Source organism: Apteryx rowi, unplaced genomic scaffold (genome assembly GCF_003343035.1).
Source record: "Apteryx rowi isolate R43461 unplaced genomic scaffold, aptRow1 scaffold_11, whole genome shotgun sequence".
Lineage (NCBI taxonomy): Eukaryota > Metazoa > Chordata > Aves > Apterygiformes > Apterygidae > Apteryx > Apteryx rowi.
In genome coordinates, this window is record NW_020447308.1 from 6,534,353 (window position 1) to 6,561,148 (window position 26,796).

General features: G+C 38.1%; 2 protein-coding genes and 1 non-coding gene across 5 annotated transcripts; 1 reads left to right on the forward strand and 2 right to left on the reverse strand.

The window, feature by feature from the left end:
* Positions 1 to 269: 269 nt before the first annotated feature.
* On the forward strand, positions 270 to 17,388 carry DIS3L (DIS3 like exosome 3'-5' exoribonuclease). 2 transcript variants are annotated; one of them, XM_026073971.1, is made up of 17 exons: positions 270 to 456; positions 2,710 to 2,863; positions 3,716 to 3,844; positions 4,500 to 4,635; positions 5,614 to 5,790; positions 6,413 to 6,491; positions 7,477 to 7,656; positions 9,039 to 9,208; positions 10,018 to 10,179; positions 10,848 to 11,095; positions 11,931 to 12,023; positions 12,620 to 13,153; positions 13,985 to 14,139; positions 14,246 to 14,424; positions 14,921 to 15,066; positions 16,674 to 16,848; positions 16,924 to 17,388. In XM_026073971.1, exons 1-17 carry the CDS (start codon positions 327 to 329, stop codon positions 17,233 to 17,235), a joined length of 3,159 nt encoding a protein of 1,052 aa, XP_025929756.1. In that variant the 5' UTR covers positions 270 to 326; the 3' UTR covers positions 17,236 to 17,388. The 2 variants fall into 2 exon arrangements, with proteins under 2 accessions (XP_025929756.1, XP_025929765.1); XM_026073980.1 differs by having other exon boundaries at positions 275 to 377.
* Positions 17,389 to 17,954: 566 nt separating this feature from the next.
* On the reverse strand, positions 17,955 to 26,796 carry TIPIN (TIMELESS interacting protein). Of its 2 annotated transcripts, none has more exons than XM_026074000.1 (8): positions 26,315 to 26,796; positions 25,761 to 25,916; positions 24,381 to 24,468; positions 23,348 to 23,423; positions 22,241 to 22,363; positions 21,712 to 21,775; positions 19,576 to 19,773; positions 17,955 to 18,589 (listed from the first exon to the last, which is right to left on the reverse strand). In XM_026074000.1, the coding sequence occupies exons 2-8, from the start codon at positions 25,891 to 25,893 to the stop codon at positions 18,429 to 18,431; spliced, it is 843 nt and encodes a 280-aa protein (XP_025929785.1). In that variant the 5' UTR covers positions 25,894 to 25,916; positions 26,315 to 26,796; the 3' UTR covers positions 17,955 to 18,428. The 2 variants fall into 2 exon arrangements, with proteins under 2 accessions (XP_025929785.1, XP_025929776.1); XM_026073991.1 differs by having other exon boundaries at positions 17,959 to 18,589; positions 24,381 to 24,474; positions 26,315 to 26,794.
* Positions 20,657 to 20,793, reverse strand: LOC112970505. The gene has a single exon (XR_003255034.1).

Here is a 26,796-nt window from a genome sequence, read left to right on the forward strand (position 1 = left end):
CTCTCCCCTCAGAGCCGCCCCGTTCCCTCAGCTCGCTCCCGCCTCTCCCCTCAGAGCCGCCCCGGTTCCCTGAGCTCGCTCCCGCCTCTCCCCTCAGAGCCGCCCCGTTCCCTCAGCTCGCTCCCGCCTCTCCCTCGGGGCTGCCCCGTTCCCGCTGCCAGCTCCTCCGCCCCGCTCGCGCCCCTTCCCGCCCCGCCGGCTCCCCGCCCCTCGCAGGCGGCCCTGCCTCGCACGGTCGCGCCGCCTCCCGCGCCATGCGCAGCGGCCCCGGAGCGCCGGGCCGGGCCTAGCGGCCGCCGCTCACCGCCACCGCCACCGCCGCCGCGATGCAACGCACGGAGAAAGTGCTGCAGCTGCGGGGCCAGCAGGGCCGCTCGGTGCGCGTCGTGCGGGAGCACTACGTGCGCCCCGACGTGCCGTGCCGCAGCGCGCTGTGCCGCGCCGCCTGCCCGCGCGGTGAGGGGCCGCGGGCCGGAGCGGCCGGAGCGGCGCGGCGGGACCGGGGCCGGGGGGCGGCGGGAGGCGGCGGCGGCCTGGAGAGCGGAGCAAGGGGCGGCGAGTGCTAGGGAAGAAAGAGTGTTGACGAGAGAAGCGGGTCGTTACAGGGTTTAGCTGTAAACGGGTATTTCACGGACGGTGGTAAAAGGCTGAAGGATCGTGCACGTTTGACGCGGCGACACCCGTGGTTTTGCACTTCCTTTTTTCAAGCTCTTTCAAAAACGCATTAATTCCTGCAGGGCGGTGGTTTATAGCGTGGATTAAATTCTCTGCRTATTTGCTGAGTAGTCTTACCATGGGGCGAAGCAGTTATCTTTGAAACTTTTGTAATTCTGCATCAGCAGTTATTTTGGCTCAGTAATTAAATTTAGTTGCCCATACCTGGCCATTTCAGACATGCAAAGACTGCCAGCTTGTGCGATCTCTAGATTTCACGTTGTTTTTACATAGTGCAGTGCTGTTACGTATGTCATAGATCATCGTGTGATTGCTCGTTGATATTTCTGKKTTTTTTGTTGTTGTTGTTAAATAACACAATTTATTTGGTGCAAGAAGATAAGCGACAACTAACACAACATGTTACATGTTTAAACAAGATGTTTAAATCAGCTAGATTATCTGCTGGCCTAAGAGAAAAGGCTAAGAATTTTAACAGTTTTTCTTCTGAACTGTAGTTGACAGATGTTGTCACCTCTGCTTTGGTTTTGGATGCCTGTTGGGATGGACGCAGCAGGCAGTGCAGTATATTACTGCTGTCTAGGATGGCAGGGCAAGGTTGCAGTCACTGCTCCGTAATGGGTCTGGGAGCTGTAGAGGTGTCTTAGGTATTAATTCCTTTGGTTATGAATTCCCTAAGGATAAGTTACAGGCACAAAGCAGACCAAATTTTTGCCTTTCTCTCCATGCCGAACTTCTGGACTTAAATGTAAACTGTGCTGYGATCGGTGTCAGAATATGTCCCTTTGTGATTATTCGCGGTAACTCGGAAGTGCGGTGAACGTTCGTTTTCCCTCCTGACTCCACGTACTGTGCTGAGCAAACGTGTTTCAGGCACTGTGGGCGCCTGCCTGCGTAAATCACCTCCATAGGTGTTTTTAATAGCGTGCTGTGCCCACTTAGTTGTTCTGACCTAGATGTGTGTGTTGGGCAAGGATAGCTTAACGTGAGCAGATTACATAAATCTTCAAGTGACATTTCACTCGTAATCCTCTTCTGAATTATTAATAAAAATTAAMTTAGTTATATGTGTTCTGCCATTGTCCCTTATATACCTTCAGTGTGAGATGCAGCCACGTCTCGCTATGCAGAATTGYGCCCGCCGGATTCACGCTTCTAGGGATCAGAGTTAATAGACAGACTGACTTGTGTCAGYTTCTAAGAAATATATGAAAATAACCTGACTTGTCAGGATCTATAGACTCTGAATATAATCTGCCAGCACTATTTTAAGTCCAGCAGTTCAGTGTTTGTAATATCACAAGGGATAAATAGGCATGGAGAGAAAATGCAGTGGAGATCCCAAGAAAAAAAAGTTTATTGAGTAATCTCTGAAATATCAAAAGCAATTAATTCATTTTGGGGAATGTTTTAAATTTGTTCTGTGATGGGTTTGTTGTGATATTTTTCTGGAATATGATTAAGGGATGGAGTCTCTTTAGACAGAATTAACTATGATGGTAATAATTAGATTTGAGAACCTCTTCTCTTTACAATAGCATTGCTTTTCTCCATGCGTACCCTTATGTGTAGCCTTTTATGTACAGATACAGAAAAGAGCCTGCTGTAAGTGGGTAGTGTTGAATGGTGAAGTCTGTGGAAGCAGCTTAATGGAAATATTCATGGTTCTACACCCTTTCAATAATTCCACAAAAAGATTTTCTGTGGCAGATGTATAGTTTCTCTTTTTATGTGGAAGTAGAGAAAATTGAACTGTTACTTGCACTTTTCAAATGACATCCTTTTCATCAAGAAACCAGATTTTTTTTCACTCGTTTAGATAGAATTTACACAAAATTTTTGGATCAGTGATAATAAAAGGGCTCAGTCACAAATTGTAGGAATTGTACCAGAGTAGTCATTAAAATTCTGTTCCTCAGAAAAGGTATACCTTTGAAGATACACAACTAGGTTCTCCTCACATTTGAAAGTATTTTTTAAAAAACAGTATTGCAATTGAAAGTTTAAATCTTTAAACTTTGAATTATATTTTAGATGGCAAGTTGTTGTCAGATGATGTGACTCATTATGTTGTCCCTGACTGGAAGGTGGTTCAGGATTACCTTGAGATTCTTGAGTTTCCAGAGCTGAAAGGTATTATTTTCATGCAAACAGCATGTCAAGCTGTGCAACATCAAAAAGGCCGCAGGTACTTACCCTATTATAACTTACTGTTATTTTAGATTGAAGTAAAGATATTAAGTTTGTAAAATGTGTATTTAAGCACAGTATGCTTAATTTGTTTTGAAGTCTTTCAAGTGTTTTGATATAATTTTATGAACGGGAAGGAGCTATGATTGCTAGGAATACAATGTCCGTTCTATTTTCACATGATAGGAACAATATTAAACCTATACTATTATGAACTAATCAGATGGTTTGTGACAGGAATTAAGGAGACTTTGCAGCAACAACGTTAATTTCATGTGCCAGAACCAGATTACGCTTCTGTTTTTGTTCCTGCCGTATTAAAGAATGAGGACATGTCTTTGAGAAGCGAATAATATTATATATCTTACCAGATGTTAACCTGTGTATTGCTATACCATATAAGAGTGCAATTTTTTRGGATCAAGGTCTTATATTTTTAAAGCACAAACACCTTTAAGAAATATCTTTTGTCCCAGAAGTGATAGAATAACTTCCTGAACATTTATGGCTTTTTGTGCTATGAATGGTCTCACTGGAAAAAGATTCGTGTGTATCTTATCACAAATATGGTTAAAAATCTGAAGCATTCATCATAGAAGTTAAAAAAGCCTACTTACAGATGACTTTTTAGGTTTTATCATCAATGATGGAATTTAAGAATAAATGCATTTTGGGGGGGGAATTTCTGTGAGACAATGGAAAGTGATCTAATTATGAATGACAGAATTTAGTCTTACACTGTTAGAATTCTTTAGTTTTCCTTGAGTTTTTCAGCTGTATTTTCAACTGGAGTTAACATAGCATTATCAAAAGAAATCACAAGGCTGTATTTGTCTTTTTCATATTCCAGACAGTACAACAAATTGCGAAAWCTAGTAAAGGATGCCCGTCATGACTGTATTGTGTTTGCTAATGAATTCCATCAGCATTCCTATCTGCCAAGAGAGAAGGGAGAATCCATGGAGAAATGGCAGACCAGGTTTGTTKTAACCAATCTAGTTTTGCACGAGGCAGCGTTGTGACATTGTGTCTAGAAATGCTAGTAGGTGTTGGATATGTAAGAGTTGGTACTCTTGCTCTACTTAGCTCTAGAATAGTTCACAATAATTGAAAGTCTGGATTGTCCTTTTGTGATTAAGAATGCATCAACATTGCTTTCTTAGAAAAATAGACAAAARTGTAATTAATTAAACCCAGTAATGATACAAATACATTGGATCAATTTAAAGTTAGACAGGCATTTTAAAGAATGCTTTAACGTAATAAATAGATAAAACACACTTTAACTGAAGTGTTAGATGTAATGTCCGATAGCCTACAAAGAGCACAGGACTAGACTCCTGGCAGTTCCAACTTGCTTTTCACAAACTTTCACTCAGAGGAATGCTGTGTTATGTTGCAGCTGGGACACACGTGGAGTTATTGGTGAGGAAACACTTTATTTTCCCCTGTGCTCTCAGTGCTGATATAAGTCGCATAAAATTTCTTGAAAATATAAGATTTTTGCTGCTTGGTGTATATATCTCAAATGTATGCATGATAAAAACATAATCACTTTTATACAAAGCCTGGAAATGCCTGCCCAGTAGCAAATGGGATATGCCAGAAATCTTGTTCAAACTTTGCTTTTCTAGGAGCATTTACAATGCAACAGTCTGGTATTATAATCACTGCTTGGGTCAGATGCCAGTTGTTATGGTAACGGAAGATGAAGATGCTATCAGGCAGTATGGAAATGAAACGGAAGGAGTGTTTGTGATTTCCTTCAAGGTAACGTATCAGAAAAATAGAAGAAGGTTGCCTTTATGCTGCATCAAAATGGCAAAGCAAGTACATTAAACCTAATGTATAGTGCAAATCATTCTGGAGTTTACATGTAAAAATACTGCACTGCTAGCTCACRACCCCATTTTATCAAAGAAAGCAAAGATGTCAATGCTGGGAATGTCATCAAAATCAGTGGCAGTGAGTAAAACAGAATTGAGAAGGAAAACAGCAGCTCCAAGGACAGAGGTCATCTTTCTTAGGATCCCTTTTCATTGTTTTCCATGTTTTTAAAGAATTTAGTGCTGATGAGCAATAATCAGTTACCTCAGCCAGCTGTCTAAATCTGTAGTGCAGGTCCATTAACAGCAGTAGCCTAAATATCCATCATATTATTCTGCCCAGTGTACTTTAGCCTTGACTATTTAGAATACTGTGATGCGCAAGAAGATAGTTCATTCTTCATTTGGTTGTTGCTCTCTGATACTGCTTGTATTCAGCAGAGTATGTGGATGAGAGGTTTACTTCTGGCTGTGAAAGGATGTTGTCAGACCATGAACACATTTAAGAGAAACCAAAACCAGAAAGATTTACCTTAAAGTTATATGAAAATAAAAATGGTGCTGGTTGTTTTGTTTTTTTGGGGGGGGAATTTCTGTGAGACAATGGAAAGTGATCTAAATGTAGTGTACAGAATTGTATAAAAACTGTGAAAATAATAATGGGGGGCTTGTATGGGATATACTGGTGACAAAAGTTTGTGAATCTACTCTAAGATAGTATCTTAACAGTGATGTTCTTTTTGTTGTATTCAGCCAATGTATTGGGTTGAATCTGGAACAAATGTGTGGTGTTTAGAAGAGACACGTGACAACCACTCAGAAATGCTATTTGAGTATAGCACATGATAGCTTTTCAAATGAAACATTGCTAAAAGAACAGAGACCTCTCAAACCTGTTGCCTGTTTATGTATGTGCATACAGAATTACTTGGATAACTTTTGGCCTGACTTAAAGGCTGCCCATGAGCTCTTTGATTCAATAATTCAAGCTCGTCGTGAACGGGAGAGTGAAAGTCAAGAAAATAATGGAAAAGAGTATCCTGAGCACTTACCCATGGAAATACTGGAGGCTGGGGTCAAATCTGGAAGATACGTACAGGTGACTTGTTACTCAGAGAGCATACACAGAACAGTGCGCTCCTGTGGTGTGCCCCTTTCGCTTCCTGAATTGAACTGGTTAGAAGAACCAGTTATGAAGAAATATCAGTATAGYGGGAAGAGGGGTAAAAAGATAATTTTGGGAAAGAAATCAAAAAAGCCAGACTAAGAGTTTGGAAGAGAGGGAATGTAAAGAAGTTGGCTATTGAAGTTAGCTAAGGAATAATCAGCAAAGATACTTATTCCCATTCTTTCCTCTCAAATAGCAAGTTGCTCAGGTGATAGTCCCTGGGATTCTCAAAATATTTTTTTCACTTACTTCCCCTTGTGAGCATCCATGTTTTGTTTTTTTTTCCTCTTGGAGAAGGAAAAATGAGAATTTGTTATTGATGATCTTCAGTTTGCTATGGATTTTTCTTCAGGTTGATATGTGATATAGCTGTAAATTGAGAAACTAGGTATGATATCAGGCATATCATCAAAGTTCAAAATAACCTACATATCAATAAAAAATACTATAATTTATTAAAAATATGTTTAAACCCCCAAATTTTCTACCTTAAAATAGGCACTTTTAAGGTGTGGCTATTTCATTTTTTTATTGGTTTATTACTTTCTTTTAGGGTATCTTAAATGTCAATAAGCATCGAGCACAACTGGAAGCTTTTGTTCGACTTCAGGGAGTTGGCAGCAAAGAAACAGGTGAAAAGATAATGAGATGATGTACTACTCAGTGATGTTTTGGGGAGAATTCCGTGTTCCATGCCAACCTACTGAGCAAAAAGTAAACTAATAAATTATCTGTGCTTACCTGAGGCCCTGTAGCTGTATCAGCTGTTCAGCTATTAAACAAGAAGATGAAAGCAGAGATACTGCAATACTAGAGTTTTCTTCATGGACCAGAAGGGATGTTGAAGATTATCCCATAGGGCCTCCTGAGAAAACAATGACCCGTGTTTCCACCTTCCCCTTTCTTAATACCTTTGGCCATAATGTTTTAGATTCAGCTGTCCTACTAATGGGTTTCTCTAGACCTCTTCTAAAGTTGAATACTGATGCAAATTGTTGTCTTTGCGCTACTCTAACTTCAGGTGTCTACTTGTGTGGTTGAAATAAGTGTTTGCATAGATGTTGGCTGGAGTAGGGAGCTGGTCACTGTGAACATAATATGCAAATTGTCTTTGGGATCAGATCGGAGCACGAGTATCCTCTTTCTGGTATGAGTTAGTAACAAATGGCTTTGCAGGAACAGTGCATTATCCTTTCACAGCTATATTCTCCTGCCTTTCAGTGATGAGAAATTTCAGATGTTCCTGTGACGGACTCTGCAGCCAAACCTTTTTTTTAAAACTTGTTTAATCTTTTAGCCTGCCCAGAATCGTGTGGCAGTGGTTTCCACAATTTAATTATGTGTTGTGTGTTTTTAAAGCTGCTGCCTAAGAACAATGAACTCATCATAGCCTGTGAAACCTTTATCCAAGAGTTCACCTACAGAGAAAAAAAAAAAGGGGGGGGGGATTTCAATTTTCTTGAAATATCAGTTGCTTGCCAATAGTCCTTTTTGGAAGAAATCATATGAAAAAATGTCATCTTCTGCAAACTGTTATTTCAGCAGAATGCTGCCAAGGTTGAAGGGATTTGAATTTTCAGCTGTTTATAATTCTGTTTCTTTTTATTTTAAATTTAGAACTTCAAAGTGACATACTTATTTATGGAGCCAGAGCTCGAAATCGTGCAATCCACGGTGATGTGGTAGCTGTTGAGTTGCTACCCTTGCATGAGTGGAAAGGAAGGACTGTTGCCCTTTGTGAAAATGAGACTGAGGATAAAACGCCTGCAGACACCACTGGTGATCCTATGCCCACAGGTAAAGTATGATACGATATTTTTTTAAGAATACCTCACTTCCTTGGTCTGAACTGTGTTGTACTCTTCATTATATAGTCCCTTCTCAGATTTCTGTGATTAATTGTCACATTTTTGCACCATAATAAATTCCAAGTGCTTATGCCAAATGAAGGTGTTCTAACATAGCTCAGAAATAAGGCCACTAGATTTTTTTTCTATATTTGAAAAAACACTTTTTCCTCAGTTTCATTCTCCGAAATAGCTGAATCATTGTACTTATCTTCCTAGAGTATTGAGTCTTCAATAGATACTGTGTGTGAAAAAATCTCATCTGAAACATTTAGTTTGATAAAGTTATTTGACTGAAAATGGGGTATTATAATGGTAAGATGTTCATCAAGGTTGACAACAGATGGTAATATCAGTCTGACTTGCAGTATTATCATAGGAAACACTTGGAGTTCAGACTTGAATGAATTGTTATCAATTTAATCACTTTATTTAAAAGAACTGCTAGTTAAGATGATGTTGGCCTAGAAGATAAAATCTTGAATACTTTGTCACCCAAACACATGCTGTCACTCTTCACAGCTCCACAAGACACTAACTGCCATTCTAATACAGACCCCTTTACAGAGCATGCAGTTAAGTCATTCAGTATCACTCTTGATTATACAGAATGGTAACAACCTTCTTTTACTTCCTTGAATTCAAATAATATTCAAGACTAAAATTTTTTGTAAGTGATGAAGTATCCAGCTCCCATTACATTCTGTCATGCCGATGTAGCATGGGAACTTTGATTCTTATTTGAAAATGTTGCTCTACAAGTATAGCTACCTTCATGATGTCTTTTGAGTTTGCTGAGGTCAGTTAAATGTTTTAGGAGATTAGTTCTTCTCTTCCTGCAGTAAAATGCTGTATGATTTTGGTCTTTGCTATTAAAAAGTTTCTGTATTTTTTACTAGAATTCGCCACATTTCAGTAGAAGACTGTGGGAATCTCCCTGTATATTTTATGTACTTCTATCAATTTCAATGTATAAAATAGGTAACTCTCCTTTAAAATGAAGGGCATTGCATAAATAAAAGCTCATTATAATCTGGCTGTGCCAATGGTAATTTATAACAAACTCACTGATTTTGAGTGAAACGCATGCGATTCTTGAGTAGTGCAGTAGTCATCTAAGTGCTATCTACATTGCATTAGACCCCAGTCTAATGCAATAGACCTATGACCAATGCAGTCTGCATACCATATCTTGTTAGCGATTGTAATGTAGATTTGTACACACCTTAGTTCATATAACAAAATAATGAATCCTCTATACCTTGCACATATTTGCTTTCCTGTTCCTATTTAACTATTTAATGTATAGCCACCAATGTTTCTTATTAAAAGGCAAAGTCATTGGGATCATTCAAAAGAACTGGAGGGATTACGTGGTCACTTTCCCCTCCAAAGAAGAGAGCCAGTCCCAGGGCAAAAACGCTCAGAAAATCCTCGTTACACCTTGGGACTACAGAATTCCCAAAATCCGGATCAGCACCCAGCAAGCTGAATCGCTACAGGTAGTTTGACATGAGTGTTCCTCTGTTTTGTATTCCTTTATAATTGTACAGGTTTCATATACTCTAATGAAATTTTCCACAGCAAAAAGAGGGGTAAAACTATTGATAAAGTTAAGTCTGCCAGAGCAGTCCGAGTCCTACCTTGAAAGAATGTGTTCAACACCTGTCAGAACTGCATCACCTTCAGGTATTAAAGCTTATTTGACTTCTGAATTTGGGCCACTATCCAGGTACCCTAGCATTTATATAATACTTGCTTTGTTTTTTCTGATAAATTAGGGGTCATATTGGGCTTATAAATTGTAATAGCTCTAATGATTTTATTGGATTTGTGACTATATATAACTTTGATGAAAGTACTAAGGAGAGCTTTCCAACAAATGGATAATGAATTATGGTAATTAGCCTGCCATTGCTGTAGAAAGAAAAAAAAAATTTTGTTCATTCCTTGATGCTTTTACTTTGTAATGTTGAATACTTCTTCGCAGCCAAGAAGTAAATTCCAACTATCTCTTCTCTGATAAAAGAATAAGAAAATGTGTGTACGTCTTGGTTTTGCTTTTATTTTTTTGTACTTCAAGATATAGGTTGTCTATATAATGAGCCCAAATGGGTCTTTGATGAGGAAAGAAGTGTAATTCTCAGCATCTATTTGCATATTTCTCATTGTGGGTTTCTTTTTCCTTTCTATAAAAATTTTAGAGTTGCCAGTCTCTTTGGATTGCAGTGTTTGCCCCTCAGTGAGTATTTATGTTGATTACTTATCAGGAGCAGATTGCAGTTCTAATAGAAGAATTGTCTTGCTGCAGGAGTATAGAGTTGTTGTGCGTATTGATTCTTGGGAATCAACATCCGTATATCCAAATGGACACTTTGTGAGAGTTTTAGGAAGAAYTGGAGATCTCGAAGGGGAAATTGCAGCTATTCTCGTGGAGAACAGCATTTCTGTTGCCCCCTTTTCAGAAATCCAGGTTAGTGTTTGTGATTAGGCACATTCTTTTCTGTTGATTTTCAGGGTCGTGTTCCTCAGAAAGAGGAACTCTATTACAGCTGAGGGAGTTAGTTGCTCACAGATTTTTGAAAGCTGGAAACTATGTACAGAATATTTTTTTAATATTACTTTTGCATGTCAGTAGTGGTTCTATAGATAGTATGAATTTTCAAGTCAAGAGTGATTTTAATATGATCTGTTCACTATGGGGAGAAAATTGCAAACTCTTAATTCTAATTTGAGATCAAGTTTTAAGATAATGTTGTCTTTAATCTGTGTTCATGGTAAGGGCCTAGACCTAATGAAATCATCGTAAATCCCTTTGTCTTCAACTGGGTAGGGACCAACTCTCACAGAAAAGATGAATGTAAAAACCCAAAATATACTGTTGATGTTTGCCAGAGCTGCAGTATCACTACAGTAATATCAGTTGTTCATAATATGTGTAGCATTCTTTTAGATTGTTTCGTACTTTCTGTAAAGTAAATGACTTGGAAAATGCAAAGAAGAATTTGTCCAGAATTAAAAAGTACAGTGACACAAAACTATTGACAGAGTAGAAAAGGAAAAGCTAATTATATCTAACTCGTAACTTCCCTTTTTTAGAAAAGATATTACTGTATGGTCATTGATAATGTTTTTGTACAGATGAGCGAAATGCCTGTGAGTTCTTCAAAGAATCCATGGAAAGTGAATCCAGAGGAGGAACAAAAACGTGTTGACTTGAGAGATACACACTTGATATTCAGCATTGACCCAAAAGGCTGTGAGGATGTGGATGATGCACTATCCATTAGAACTCTGCCTAATGGGAATCTAGAGTTAGGTGTCCACATTGCAGATGTAACCCATTTTGTGGCAGTAAATTCTTACACTGATGTTGAGGCCAGAGCAAGGTAACTTATTTTCTAAAAATTATAAAATGTATGGAGCTTGGAAGTTTGTAGTGCTGCTCTAAGGAAACATTGAGAAGTCTATTATTTCTCTTGAAAGAGTTCCTGACCATGGAAGCAGCTTATAAAAATATATACCTGCTAGTATTCTGCTTGTATTTGGATAAAGTAGGCTTGCTGGAGAAGAAACTTTCTGACATACTGCCTTACCTTTTTACTCTGACATTGCTCCTTTCCATGAAGTCATGGTTTAAGTTAATCTTTCCTTAATCACCCATGTTTGCTTTATATTCTTCATCATTTATGATTTAAAGTTTTTACAAATTGTTTATCGGCATTCCAAAGGGGATGAATCTTTCCACAGAACACAGAACACCAAACRGAAAGAATCTTATATTAATCTAATTCCAGGGGTATTCTTCAAGGCAGGCTCTATTTTGTTTTAATATGCCAGATATTCAGTCATTTTTTATTATTTTCATTGATTTTAATTTAAACTGCTGAATCACTTTATTAAATGTATTACTTTTTGTAGATGCAAACTTCATAGCCAGCAGAGATGTTTGGTATAGCCATTAAGTAACCCGTTCTTAGTTGAGCATGCTTTGTACACCCTTAACGCTGCTCTTAATGGACGCTGAAGATAAAATTAAGCCTGTTCTATACAAATAGTTATTTAAATAATTTGACTTCAGTACTGCAAGTGTGTGTTGTGTAAGAATAACCTTTTAAAGTCATGCCACGTGTCATGTTTYGCTGAAGCTGTGTTTATACTGCTTGGGAAATATGCATCCACGAGTGCTTGTCAGAAGAACAGTGTATGTGCTTTATTCCTCAGGGCAACGACTTACTATTTAGCAGACCGTCGTTACGACATGCTGCCCTCCATCTTGAGTGCTGACATATGCTCTCTTCTTAGTGGAGTTGATAGGTAAGGTTTTGTAGTATTCATGAGGAAAGAGATTTTTACAAGTAATGTATTATCATTAGCAGTCTCTCTAGCAACTGTGTGTATTTTTTGCATTGTTACTAAATCCTGAAGTGAAGAGTAGCCATGTGAAAGGTCAAATTTTCTACTGTTGCCCTATTCTTCAAACATGCTGTTACTCCATTTTGCAATTTAAAGGGTTGGTTGACTGGCTGACATGAGGATGTACAGGGTACAGATATAGTCATAGTGGACACATCTGGCTGAGATAATAAAATAAAAATGAATTAAAAATACAACTAGAGCAGTGAAACTGCTTTAAAACAGATGTGGCCTTATATTTTTAGGTGACTTGCCTCAGCAAGTAGATTGATAATACTGCTGACATAACTGGTCCTCATTTATTGAATATGTGGTACTGAAAGGCAAGTGCATCAGTGGCATTGCTGAGCAGTAATTTGCTTAATGAAGAAAAAATGTAAAATGTAAAATATAAAAGAAACAGAAAGCAATCTGAAAAATTGCAACAGTTCAATGGGCTTGAAATGCTACTTTAAGGCAACCAGAACTGTTTATAGTATTCTGATTTTATCTTTAAGGTATGCTGTAAGTGTCATGTGGGAACTAGATAAAGAGTCGTATGAAATCCTGAGCGTCTCCTACAACAAAACCATCATTCGGTCTGCATACAAGCTAGTCTACGAAGCAGCACAAGGATTATTAGATGGAGACACAAGTGCTGTTGGTGATATCCTGGAACTGAAAGACTTGGATGAAAGAACTAGACAAAAGAAGTTGACTGAACTGGTCTGGGCAATATCAAAATTGACTGATATAGCACGACATGTTAGGGCTAAGCGGGACAGCCGTGGTGCTCTGGAGCTGGAAGGGGTAGAAATCAGAGTGCAACTGGATGATAAAAAAAATATCCATGATCTCATCCCCAAGCAGCCGCTGGAGGTACACAAGACTGTAGCAGAATGTATGATTCTTGCCAACCATTGGGTGGCAAAAAAGATTTCAGAAAATTTTCCTCATCAAGCTTTGTTGCGTCAACACCCTCCACCACGACAGGAGTTTTTTTCTGAACTTCGAGAATGTGCCAGTGCCAAAGGTTTCTCAATAGACACACGGTATCTTTTACTGCTTACCTTAAGTGCTTCAATTAAACTTAAGCAATTAACTATTTGGGTATAATTGTTACAAGCCATTACAATTCTGACTACCAATGTTAATAGACACTGCATAGCAGTTCTTAAAATTTTTACCATAACCTTTCAGTAAGTGGGAGATGATGTTCTAAACAGAAAATGTCAATACCTGAATAATTTTGGACACACCAAATACAATTTGTTTGGTCAATCTGTAACAGTTAAACTGTGTAATGGCCTTGTTTGTACCTTATTTCCCATAATTGTACTCTGAGAGAGTCCTTGTTTGAATCAAGGAAATTCAGTGGAATATAATAATTTTAAAAGCTGCAACATCATTTAGAATTTGTTTGTATGTCAAGATACTATGGAAAGGCTGTAAGCCTCACTCATCACATCGGGAGGCATCATTTCTGGACTGCAAAGAGTGAAGGGCATCAATAATGTGTCCTTTTGATTTGGATGTCCCCTTTTCCCTTCCACCATTTGTGGTCTTCTGTACAGAAGGGTTTGTAGATCAGCTCACCATCTGCTTTGTGCTGCAGAGAAGTGGATTTTGCTCAAATCCTTCTTGCTCCTCCCAGTCACAGGAAGCAAACTTATAGCTGAAAACTGGCTTTTTGTCCAAACATTGTTCTAGAATACAGCTATTACTAAACTGTGTTGGAAGTATCATCCTGCTTGTCATTGATATTTTTATATTAATAATGATTAATAATTTTTAATGTGCTTCCATACGTTATTTTTAACTGCATGCTGTCATGATAGGGGTAGCATAATTGTCTTCAGAATTAACAATCTCTTTTTTGACAGGTCTAACAAAGCATTGGCTGAGTCCCTGGATAAAGCAGATGATCCCCAGGATCCAATCATAAATAAACTGTTGCGATCTATGGCCACTCACGCAATGTCTAATGCATTGTACTTCTCAACTGGTTCTTGTCCTGAAGGAGAGTTTCATCATTATGGTATCCTGTCACTTGCTATTTTTTATGCTATTCATATTATTACTTCTGAACTGCTGGTGGATTTGTGATTGTTTTTCCTTATCACTGCTTCATTTTTTATTTGCAGGACTTGCCTTAGATAAGTACACTCATTTTACTTCTCCAATTAGAAGATATGCTGATATTGTTGTCCACAGACTGCTGATGGCAGCCACTCTGAAGGAAAGTAAAGGAGATGTTAAGGATAATGTATTCAGCAATAAGGATCTTGAGGAACTGTGCAGACACATTAATAACAGAAACCGGGTAAGATGGTCATTGTGCCTGTCTTTGTATGTTTGGATGCTGTCCAGTGCAACAGGATACCAGTCCTGACTGCAGCTTTGGGGTACTACAATAACACAGTATCCCTTCATTTTTATTTTAATGTTAAAATGTTAAATTAACAACAAAAGGAGTTCAGAGAAAATTGGGAAATGTCCATTTTGTCTCACAGGCAAAAGACGAAAATTGGGAAGTTGAGCATGCAAATGTTGTATCCAACTGCATGAGAAAATTGTGCAATTTATCAAAAAATAACTGAAGAATGCAGTGAATATTTTTTTACTTAAATATCTGTTTTCTTCTGATAGTAACAGTGACTTCCTACTTCACCTGTACTACAAGTAGGATTTCCTTTTGGATATGATTTTTTTTTAGAGRGCATGTAGGGGAATAAGGCATGGAAGAAAGAAACTATAAAGATCAAAGGCAAACGAGCTTTTTAGAATTTTCAGTTGTTTTGTCTTCTTTTTTTGTGCAGGCAGCCCAGCATGCTCAGAAACAGTCTACTGAACTCTTCCAGTGCATGCACTTCAAAGATAAGACCCCTGAAACAGATGAGCGCTGCATAGCAGATGGTGTTATTTACTCAATTCGAACAAATGGTGTGCTGGTTTTTGTACCAAGGTAAGTTGATTAGAGCTTGGAGTGAGTTTAAAAATAAGACATATGTGTTTGGGGAATGCTGTGAGGACACCTCTGGCCCTTGAGAAAGGAAGCATTTATAGCGTGGCTTGGTGTTGACTGATGACTGCATTTAAAATTTTTGTCATAAATCACAGGCAGCGCTTTTCTATGACATGACTCTGAAAAAGAATTCCCCTGAGGGCAACGAAAGACTATACTGTCCAGTATGTATTTATTTCCTACAGTGAAAGGCTGTCTGATCATCTGCCATTAGATGAGGTGTGTTTTTTAAACACTGTAGCAATTTTTTGCCCAAGCAGCTGTTAAAGCAGAATAATGATTGGAATATTTATTACCAAGGATTTTTTTTGTCGTAGAAAATGATTAGTTACCTAAAGAAAAGGCATTTTTAAACTTTATCTTTACCCACATCATAAAGCCGTGCATTCCTCAGCCCTCTTTTACTTCAGTAGAGACAGAAGTCTGTGTGGGTTGGGAACACCTGAAAGAGATGCTCCTGGAACCTTGCAGACAGCAAGAAAATGTACAAGAAATGTTTACATGGTGCTGTTTAAGGCCGTTAAGCTTTTGTTAAGGGCCTGTATCTCAGCTGCCTCCAATTTATCCAAGCAGAAAGCAGTTCTTTGCATGAAGGTAACAGTGTATTTTAATTTCTAAGCTTTGAAAAAAATTTTTTTTTTAAATATACTACACGTATTCTGCTTATGTTATAAATTGATGAGTGAATGGTGTAAGGAAGATCTCGTAGCTATAGAACTAGGGAGCACTACTTCTCCCATAAGCCTTTCCCTCAAGCTGCAGGGAAAGAGCTACCTTTCCCTTTCCCTTATTGGCTCTGGACAGTTATATTTTGGAGTAGTTTTATGGTTTTCCTGTTTGTGAATTCTGGGTAGCAACGCTGTCTGTCCTACTAGCTAAGGATTAAAAGAAACATAAGAACTTTCCTTAAAAAGCAAAAGACATCAAAAAGAAAGATATTCTATAGGTATGTGAGGTAAGGCAAACATTGCATGAATACCAGGGACTTCCATGAATACTTCAGTCCTGCAAACGGACTGAGCATGGATATAAAGTGGCTCTGTGTAGGCCTGTCAACTCTAGCACTGCGGGTGGCTTAGCTTGGATACACGGACGAAGATCCAGAACCTCCCCACTCAAGTAAGGCTTCCTTTCAGAGAACTCAGTGCCAACACTGTGCTGCACTTCAGTAACTTTTCRTAGAGGACTGTTTCCTTACTGCACTCTCTGAAATAACCTGTAGTGCTGGTATTCTTCCATTATCCAGGCTCCATCCAGTGCATAGATAATGGATCACTGACTCTATTTTACTTTTGTTTCACTGCTTTCCAAACATCTCAGTCACTATCTTCATGCTGTGACTCTTTCACATAGTATAATTCCCCCCCCCACCCCAGAATGCGTATCAGTGTCCCTTAAGCAGGGCTGTAAGACTACAAGGTTTACCCCTTTATGTTGTTGCTTTTATATAAGCCTAACTGGCTTTCCTTTGGTTTCAAAATTAGTAAGAGAACTGATAAGAGTGAAAATTCTTAAAAGTCTCCGTCTGCTCATCTGCTTTCTTGTAGATATGGAATTAAAGCTGCCGCGTATATGAAAAACAAAGAAGGTTTAGTCATCTCGTGTCAGCGTGACAGCAGCTGTGAGTGGAAGCCTGGTTCACTTCATCACTTTCAGAACAAAATTACTTCCACTACAACTACTGGAGAATCCGTTACATTAAGCCTATTTGATCACATTACAGTGAGTATTTAATTTGAAGGAAGTAAAAGCAAATAGCATGATGAGAAATAAAATAATTTGTATATTGCTTTTAAGGTGAAAATACTTGTGCATACTTCCCGCTGCCATGCTGACACGATCAAACTTGAAATAATCAGGAATGCACCATACCAGACTTTAGACACAGAGGTTTCCCAGAAGAATTCTAATGTGGCGAAATCTGAATTAGTAAAAGAAGTCAGTCAGTCTGCAGAGGAAGCCCAGCGTGCTCAAGAAAAAGCAAGAGTTGAGGTGATTGAGGAAGAATATCAGGAGTATTGCCAGACAAAGGGAGCAAGCTTATACCAGCTGCTGGAAGAGATTAGGGATTTGGCTCTATTGGACATTTCAGCTGACATCAGAACTTGAACTATAACCTATCACCATCTGCTTCTTGGTATTCTTGTTCATACTCACTTTGTAAGATTTTAAATTTTTTAAAAAGCAATATATTTAAGTCTTCAAGTCATATTAATAAGAAACTAAATGTCTATTTTTAAATATTATTTTTGATTATGAACCTGTATAACTTTTAAAAAGGTTTTATACATGATAAATCTCATCTACCAGACTAAAGAGTGTGGTGAATTATTTTAAATATAATTCAAAAAAGTTGACTTAAGCAATTATCTCCAAGTGTTCTCCCTAAATTAAGTTCTTAAAACCTAAATATTTTCTTGCTAATGTCATCCTCGTTATTACAGCCATTTTCTTAACTCATAACTAAAAGCATGTATATAGCTAACTCATTTACACTAATCCAGAATGCAGAACCTTTGTTTATTGCAACTAACATACACATCCCCCAACTACACATGTAGCGTAAATTACCTCCTGATGAAATGAAGTTATTTCATCAGCTGTAATTGTGACTCTTGTCCTAAGTTAAGTGTAGTATTGCAAAGGGGATGAAACAGAACTTCAAGAGGGAGAGCAAGACCAGCTGAAGTAGGAAAGATAACTACATCTCCTTACAAGAACATGCTTTGGCTTTGATGGAATCAGTTATCTGAAGAGGTTTGACTTGCATCATGGATCTTGAATTTGCAGTGGTTATAGCTTAACAGCTTTATACAAGATTTTCGGGTTTGATTTCTGAAATTTAATAGCTTCCATTTTATAAGAACAAGATACAGGTATTTGATAAGTGAATTACAAAATGCAGGACAGCTGGTTCATACATAGCACTGTCCTCTATTAAATAAAACCTTGAATATAAACCTGATCTGTCAATGCCCCAGCCCCACTTTTACATCAACAGTAAAAAAGATTCAGAGTAGGTCAGAAAACCTTGCATCAGTAACATTTCCCAAAGAATGTCACTGCCAAAGATGATATCTCAACTGTCTCAAATCAATTTCTGTTCTGTTTCCCAATGTATGGAGTTGCTCATTTTCACACAAGAAAACCAAGTTCTTCCAACTGTGTAGACATCAAGACTAAGCCTTCCATGCAGCTTCCAGAGTCAGAGTGGAAACAGTCGGTGACATTTGCATATAATGATAGAACTTACAATGTTGGGATCTTTGGGTTAAGAAAGTCATTCAAAGCACGTGGAAAGGTTATTGCTTTTCACTGGCATATTCCAATTCTGTATCTCTGTCCTCAGCATCTGCAACAGCAAACTTGGTTGCAGTAACTTGAGTGTCTTCTGTAAGGTCAGCCAGATTCTGAGCAGCTGTGGTATTAAACACCTCTTCTTCCGGGCAACTAGCAGAGAGCTCTATTAAAAAAAAAAAATCTTTGGTAAGAAAAATATTATTGCTCTGTTTACCAGCTGCAGTTTCTTCCCCCAGAATCACAGCCTTCAAGAGAGCCAACTTCAGAAATGACTAGCAAGTTAAGTTTCATTTCAGCAACAAGAAAGCTATCAGAAGTTAGCAGGACAACTAGGGAGAATAGGAGTTCTGACTTAGCTTTGGAGGAGTCTAACTACAGAAACAGTTTAAATTTGGGAGATGCACATTTTGCTACTTGCTAAAAGAGCAAGTACTACTATTTCCTTTAAATTGGCTGAGAAGCTCAAGTGTGTAAGCCTTAAATATCCTACTCTTAGGAAGTAAGTGTAGATGTTTTCAAACTATGCAGCAGTAGYTTCAGGGACAACAATATGAGAAGTTTATCCCTGCTATTTCAGACAAGGTAACATGTTTCATTTCTGTCATAGGACAGGTTAGTAACAGTTAAAATGGGAGATGGGACAATCGTAAGAGTGGAGGGAAGAGAAATATGTACTATCACTATGCTTGTAGCAATAATTTGCCTAGCCTCTTTTCTACAATTCAGTATCCTAAGAGATTTTGAGCCTGCATCTTTGAACAGTAAGAATACATACATCCGACTTTAAAACCTTGCTGGTTTATTTCAATTAACTCTTACAGTTACTGCAACAATTTTTGGAAAGGTGAGAGTAGAGACAGTCTTTTTACATTAAAACAGTAAAAATTTCTATCTTCATCAGAAAAAGATGACTGACCAAAACAGGGAATAACTGACAACTCCAACTGCAGTATACTGGCAGATTACCTAAGCAGAATTTAAATTAGAAACTGACAGTGCCTTACTTTCTAAAGTCCTTTCATGCAACACCTATTTAGAAACAAGTGTTTTTAAAGAGAGGAGCTTACCAATCTTAATAATGGGAAGGCAAAGCCTTCAAAGTTTTCAGACTATCAATGTTACATAAACATTGAAGTTAGAGTTGTTTACCGCTTTGTTGTGACTGGCTGTTACACTGCATCTTTGCTTGTCTGCGTTCCAAGGCTAGTTGCCTGTTCTTTTTGATTCGCTGTTGTTGCTCTTCCGTGAGAGTTGTACCAGAGGGAGAATCCAGTTCTCTTACGTTTCCAGAGCAGGAACGTACATCTTCAGTGGCTATATCCAGCCCATTGCTTTCCCCTCCACCATCTGATTTAAAATGAATTGCAAAGGGTGGGGGTGAAGAGAGGCAGAAATCAACACTTTGAACCCACAGAGATACATTGCTGAATACCTGGCAAGAAGACATTCTAAAGGCATTTCTGACTATATGCTACATTTTTAAATTGTATTAATAGCTGAAGATCATTCCATGATTTAGTTTTCAGTTACCTGACAATTTTCCATCTAGGTGCATATAGCTGATATTCAGAGTGATATAAAGCAAGTGCTTATCAGAGAACCCAAACACACAACAGTAAGCAGCATCTGAATATAGAGAAGTCTCTGTGTACTAAATTAGCAATCATAAGCTGTGCCTGAAGGTCAAAATCCAGTAAATTCAGATGTACAATCCTTATTGAAGGGCCAAATACTTTTCTTCCTACCCATACTAACACCACAGTGTCCTTTGGAAAGTGGAGGGACTAGTTCTGGGAATCAATAGACAGGTTCAAACATAGACATGAAATAGTCAATTTTGGATTCAGTGTGCTACTATTACAGCATGTTTACTCAGTTGTCAAAATTAACACATGCCAAATGGAGGCAGTCCAATTCCATTAGACAAACTTCACCCACCAACAGGGAAGCAAAGCCCTGTTTCAAGATTGCCTAAGGCCAAGTATGCTTGTGCCTCTGCCGCACTTTAAGCCTGTAAACAGAGAAGGTAGCCGAAAACAAGTTGTGTGTTTTTTGTTTTTTTGTTTTTTTTTTTTTTTTAATACCATACTCTAGCTTGTATTTCTAGGTTGAATTTTTATTTCAAAACTGTCAGATATCTACTCAAGTTTTTTGACTGAAGACCGACCAGTTGTAGCAGTACACTGACTAACATAGTTCAAGAACATTATCAGCACTGTATTTAAATACAAATGTATGGAACCATCGCACAGAAAAATCTGATAACTCTACAGACACTGTCGGCAGGAACCATTTATTTTACTATTTGTGGCTGCTTACGGTTGCATTAAATGTCTAGCAAATGCAGCCAATAGCAAAGACAGCCACATTTCACTAACTGCCCTAAGGTCTTCCCCCATAGGTATGGCAAGGTTTTACCACTGATAACTCTTTCACTGCAACGTATTTTCCAAGCACCGATTTATCTGGATGGTGAAGCTCAAATGAAGGCAAACTAGACAATATAGATACTTCTGTTTTAAGAGAGACCTACAGTGAAAGGGTAAACACCTGCAAAGGACATTAGAAAAGACTATGAAATTCTGACATTTCTGCTAATAACATTTCTTTCATACTACCCTCTAAGTGAATTCTGCTCCTTCTTTTTATAAGTGAACTTTGTTTCTGGTCCATCTGAAAATGTCATCTGATTAGAAGACTCTTGAATTACCTATTTATTAAGTGGCTGGATTTTGAAATTGGAAGAAATAGCAGCAGCTACACACCAAGAGTGACACATACACATAGCAGCACCTACAAGCATTAATAAGCACTTTTCCTATAAAGGACACCACATCATGACTGCATTGTAAGTGTTGGCAGTATAAACAATATAATGAATCTTCGATTTCTTCATTAATAACATCCAAGAGCTCTCCAGACTGCACACTCATATAAGAGTAAAATAAAAACAAAGAAAGAATATGTTCACTTGAGAATTGCAGTTTTGGTTGTGTCCCCCCCCGAAGACCATTGCTAACAATGCTGATTTTAATACCCATTTTCCATTTCCTTTCTATATGCCACTCAGTTATAAATATATATGGARCATTTTAGTTTGAGTATCAGTTCAGTTTTGCAATTGTAAGTCTTTCACAGAAGCCTGGTTTTAAAATGGAGGACCAGTCTTAATTTCTTCTACAACAGAAAAATGGATCCTGAACATTTAACTTCTAGTCAGTGGGAGAGGAAGGAAAGAGATGTTTTAAGTATTCAGCCACTGAACAAACAGCATATAGAACATACCTTCATTATTTTTGAAGTCTTCATGCAAAATAGGAAGATCAAGTCTAATCCGCTTTAGACAGGTCTTAAAATGAAAAGAAATAATACTAATATTTCATCTGTGAYAAAATCCTTTGTGTTATGTTGATATGGTTTTTAATACTACTCCTGATTTCTCTTTATCCTTTATTTCTCTGAAATAATATTCCCTTTCCCTACATGTCTGTTTTTTCCACAACTTTTAAAACTGTGTTTTCCTAATACTTTGTCTATCACCTACCTAGAGGAAGCTGCACTCTTTACTAAACTGCTTTGGTAAAGATGTCTTTTGTAAGTCAGAGCACATTTTTTGAAGTACGGTTTCAAGTAAAGATTACATCTAAATATGATCATAAATACTTTTAAATACTGGATAGCTTCTTTAAATGAAAGAAAATAATTTAAATCAAATTATAATCCTAAATGGTAAGCATAACTTAAGTTTTCTTTTGTTGTGTAACCTACCCCTTATAGTACTGCATGAAGAGAAATGGACATGAGCAGCATGTACCTGAACTTCCTTTTTGTTTCCCAAAGACTCTACTCTGTCAATAAAATCATCAAATTGCAATTTTGGAAATAATCTATGAGCCCAATGTTCCATATGTCGCATAAGTGTCTTCAGGTCCTCTGCCTAGAACATAAAACAAGACATCCAGCTGTTAAAAGTTGATTAAGTCAGTAAACTGCAGAGGGAAACATGCCAGTAATGTTTCTGAAAATATTCAGCTTTTGTAGTTCGAAAGTCTCTTGAAAAGTCTTTGCAATATAAATGTTCCAGTAAYCTATCCTCCCACAATCAAGTGCAGTTTCAAGCTATGAGAAGAACAGTGATCAAAATTCAGGAAAAGCATTTACATATACTGTAAAACATTTGATAGGCTTCTGAGAAGTTGCCCCTTAAGCAACTTATACCCAAACCAAGACTGGAAAATTCATGGTGGCATGTTTAGCATATATTTTGATGTTTAGAATGGACAAAAAAATGTACATCTAAATAAGGTTATCTAGTGAATATTTCCGCTCACATCAGCAGTTTTGCCTAGTTTCTTTGTGCCTCCAGTTGTACAGAGAATTTATACCATAACTTCCTTCGTAAACTAAAGACACACAGGTTTCTTTGCAAATGTTCAAAYAGTCTATTTAATGACATTTCAAAATAAAAGTTATATTTTTTAATGTATCCAAGACAATGAGATAGTTTATAGAGAAACTGCTGCTTTCTCTTTGCTTCACATTATAGTATTAGAAGTTTTGGGATACAGGTGTCACAACAGCCAGAACAGGAAATCTGATCATGAAATGAGAACGTAAGGCATTTCTTAAGGCCTAGTAAGCAGCCTTGTAAGCCTCTTCCAATCTCAAAAGCATCTTTCTACGGACAAGTCACAGACGTGATATTCTAGTTCTGAAGCAGAGGGAAGTAGTTTAAGATCAAAATACTGATTCTGTGAAACAGTCATGTATTTTTTATGCACAACTACAAAACTCAGCAGGGCACATTCCACTGATGTTAGAAAGCTGCACATGGTTGCTTCCTCCCCATACAAGAAGGGCAGCAATCTATCAGTCTAAGCTAATCTCCCAGGAAACAAAATAAAAATTCAGTATTTCTTACCTCATGCCCCTTACCCTTGAACTTTGTGTTGTCAAATATGTGTCTTAAGGCAGGAAGTCCTCTTTCAGAAACTAACCTGTTAGCATGAAAAAGTCCAAGTTACTTGAAACCCATACCTACTTTTTTTTTTTTTTTTGAATCAAGATCATTCCTCTAGTCTAAAGTTTTCTGCAAAGTTCTACTTGAAAGACATATGGGTTTAGAAGTCAAAAAAAAGAAAACAATAAAAAAAAACACAGAAAAAGCCCCACACAATAGGATAAAGACTGCAATAAAGAGTAAGACTTTTTTGGAAAGTCACCATGCAAACAGTCCCTGTCCAAGCAACTTTTTGATTACACAGAATCAAATGAAAAGGTCAGTCCACATATCTATACTGGCCAAGTAAAACCAATTAGGTACAGGCCCAAGACATCCAGCTGTGGTATCAGAAAATAGTTTCATTAAAATATTTTAACACAACACAAAAGAAAACAGAATCACAGATTCCTTCTATTTTTTATATAGAACTTACCTCAGTTTTAGTGGAAGGAGCAAGGGAAATACTAAAACCCTTAACTTTTACAAACAGAATTTATCCAGTTTGTACAGAAGTCACATATAGATGTGCTTTATATAGTACTTTAGACTATTACACTGAGGTTTTATTTTGAAACACACTTCAATTAAATAATAAGAAACCCACAGTAATGTCTGAGCCAAAATAAAGATGATACAGCTGGAAGAATCCTATGTATGAAAAAAAAATCTACAAACAAGTTATTAGTCATGTGCCAAGTTCCAAGAAACCTTCAAGAAAGTTTGACTAATAATAGTATTACATAGGTAAGCAAGGAATAAAAAGATTGAAATGCAGTATGCAACAACAGGAACTTTCATCTCCAAAAATCTTGATCTCTGGTTTGCATATGACCACATAGAGAACATCTGAGAGATAAGCACCTTAATCATTCCCCCAACAGCCATACACCAAATACATAACAGAAAGAAATAGTCTAAAGGAAAAAAAGAAAACAAAAAAAAMCCCACACACCTTTGGGCATCTAGTTTAGGTGTTGGTCTTCTAACTGATTTCCGCGTAGTCACAGAAGAATCCTTTGTTTGTGACTGCTGGTTACCATCTGGTTCTTACAAAAGAAATACAACATACTGTAAGTATATAATGCAAATTACATCAACTAGCATTACACAACTTTTAAGTTTCTACCCTATCTCAAAGGCAACGGTCACAAGCATTCAATTGTAATTATTGCTTCCAACAAATGTTTGTACATTTCATCTTTCTTCTCCCACAAGATAGTTTGGAAATAAATGTGTCCCTTTAAAATATATTAAGAATCAACTTTTCTAGCAAAGAATGATACTTCCTTTTCAAAGAACCTAGCTTTACCACTTGTACATTTCTGATCAGAAATGCATTGAGAGTAGCTGCTGCCAGTTCTAAGAGTTAAAACTCAAGTGGTAAAAGGTGCTTCCCAAAATTTCCAGGATAAATCTTAAAGAGGACTGAAGCTTTCACTATCACCTTCAAAAATAGAGAAAGGGGTGCTATATGAACACACAATCAATGAGTCTGCATGTCTTTTAAGAACCAAATTTTGTGTGTTTTGATTAAGGCTTTATGTATACTTTTGAACTTCTGACTTTAACAGATAAGGTACAACTGCCTGTCTCAGCTAAGAACTAGCAATTAGTTGACATACTGATTTCTTCCTTTACATTTGTTTCTTTGAATATCAGGAAGTTGGAAATTAGAACTCTCCTTTTCATATATCAAGGAATTAAATCTACTCCAAACCATACTTTCTAGTAAACAAAGGATCAAGAAAACCACATACTTAACATTATGATTACTTATATTTGCCTATAAATAATGCTTACAAGAAATCTTTGCGTCTTCTATTAGCCAGTTCAGTATACTGGATGGCTGTAAGATCATTTGAAATATGAGCAGTTTTAGTTTAAATTTCACTTGTCCTGTAGTGCCTTGGACTTTTCCTAAATCATGCACTCTACGGAAACAACCAACATCTCCCTGGACTACTATATTCAGCACTCCTAGCTTTTCTCCACTCAAGGTACATCACTACTGTATAATTACCTTTTTTGATGTTTTGGCAGGAAAGCTTGAATTTTTAGAAGATTCATTTGTGCTGCAGATGTTTTGATGGAATCTACAAACTTTTCCCACAAGCTTGGATTTGTAGAATCATGTATAATTTAAATTTATTGAGTGCTTTCTTATCCATGAGGCTATTTATATAAGGCTATATAGGGAGCTATTTTTATATAAATAATATATATAATTTTATATATATAAGAAATTCAAGGTAGGGAAGTACAACACCAATAGTAAGATAGTTCTCATAGTCTATACTGCAAAATTGGTTCTTTAGGAGTCACAGGTATTCACCTCCATTAGCTAGAGCCCATTCAGCATCATCTTTTCCTGGAGAGGTAGGAGGTGGAAGAGGCGGAAATGTTTCATCTTCCGTATTCTCATAATCGGGAAGATCAAACAAGTTGTTCTCTAAAGGGTCTAYCATTGCCACAGATTAACTTTTCCCTCCTGCAGGAAATACCAAAAAACATTTAAAAAGAAGCAGTGAGAAGCAGCAGCTAAGTATCAGTTACATACAACACGTCTATGGGTCCCAGCTTTTCCCAAAAAATACTTGCCAACCAAGAAAAAAAAAAAAACAAATCAAGAAATTAGGTAGCAGATACMATGTAAAAGGATGACACAACTCAGTCTCACCATGTCAGATAAAAGGGTTTGTCGTGTCTCAACTCATCAAATTTATTTGGGAGGGGCAGGAACGGGTCACAGGTATAAAAAAACAAAACAAAACAAACAATACAGATTTCTAACTAAAGCACTTATTAAGACAGCTGTTTTCCCTTAAAGTCATTGAAGATCAAAGATTAGTGGGGGGGGGGTGATAACTCCTCTGCTTTACAGCTTACCCACTCAGAAACGCAGTCGGGAGGAGGATTCCCTTTTTCCAGTTGCTTTAGCACAGGCAGCTCCAGAGGCTTTGGCCCACCAGCCCACCTGGGCTAGCGACGACCCAGCCTCGCCACAGACACGCGGCTTCGGCAACAGCTCTCCTTTGAGGAGAAAGTTGCCTCCCGAGCGGTTTTAGCGGCAGGAGAGCCCAGGCAGCTCCGCCGGGACAGGCGAGCTCCCTTCCTCGGGGCTGCGCAACCCTCCCGGAGCCGCAGACCGAGGGCGGGCGGAGAAGGCGCTCACGAGGGCTTCGAGGGCCGGGCGCCGCCGCCGCGCCCCGCTCCCCTCAGGAGCGGCTCGGGGCGCCGCGAGCAGAGCACTGGCGGGGGGGGCGGGCTGCCGGCGCGGCTCCCTTCAACCAGCGCGGAGGGCGGCGAGAGGGCTCCGCGCCTCCCTTCTCAGCGGGAGAGAGAGGCCGGCGCCGCCCGCCCGCCTGCAC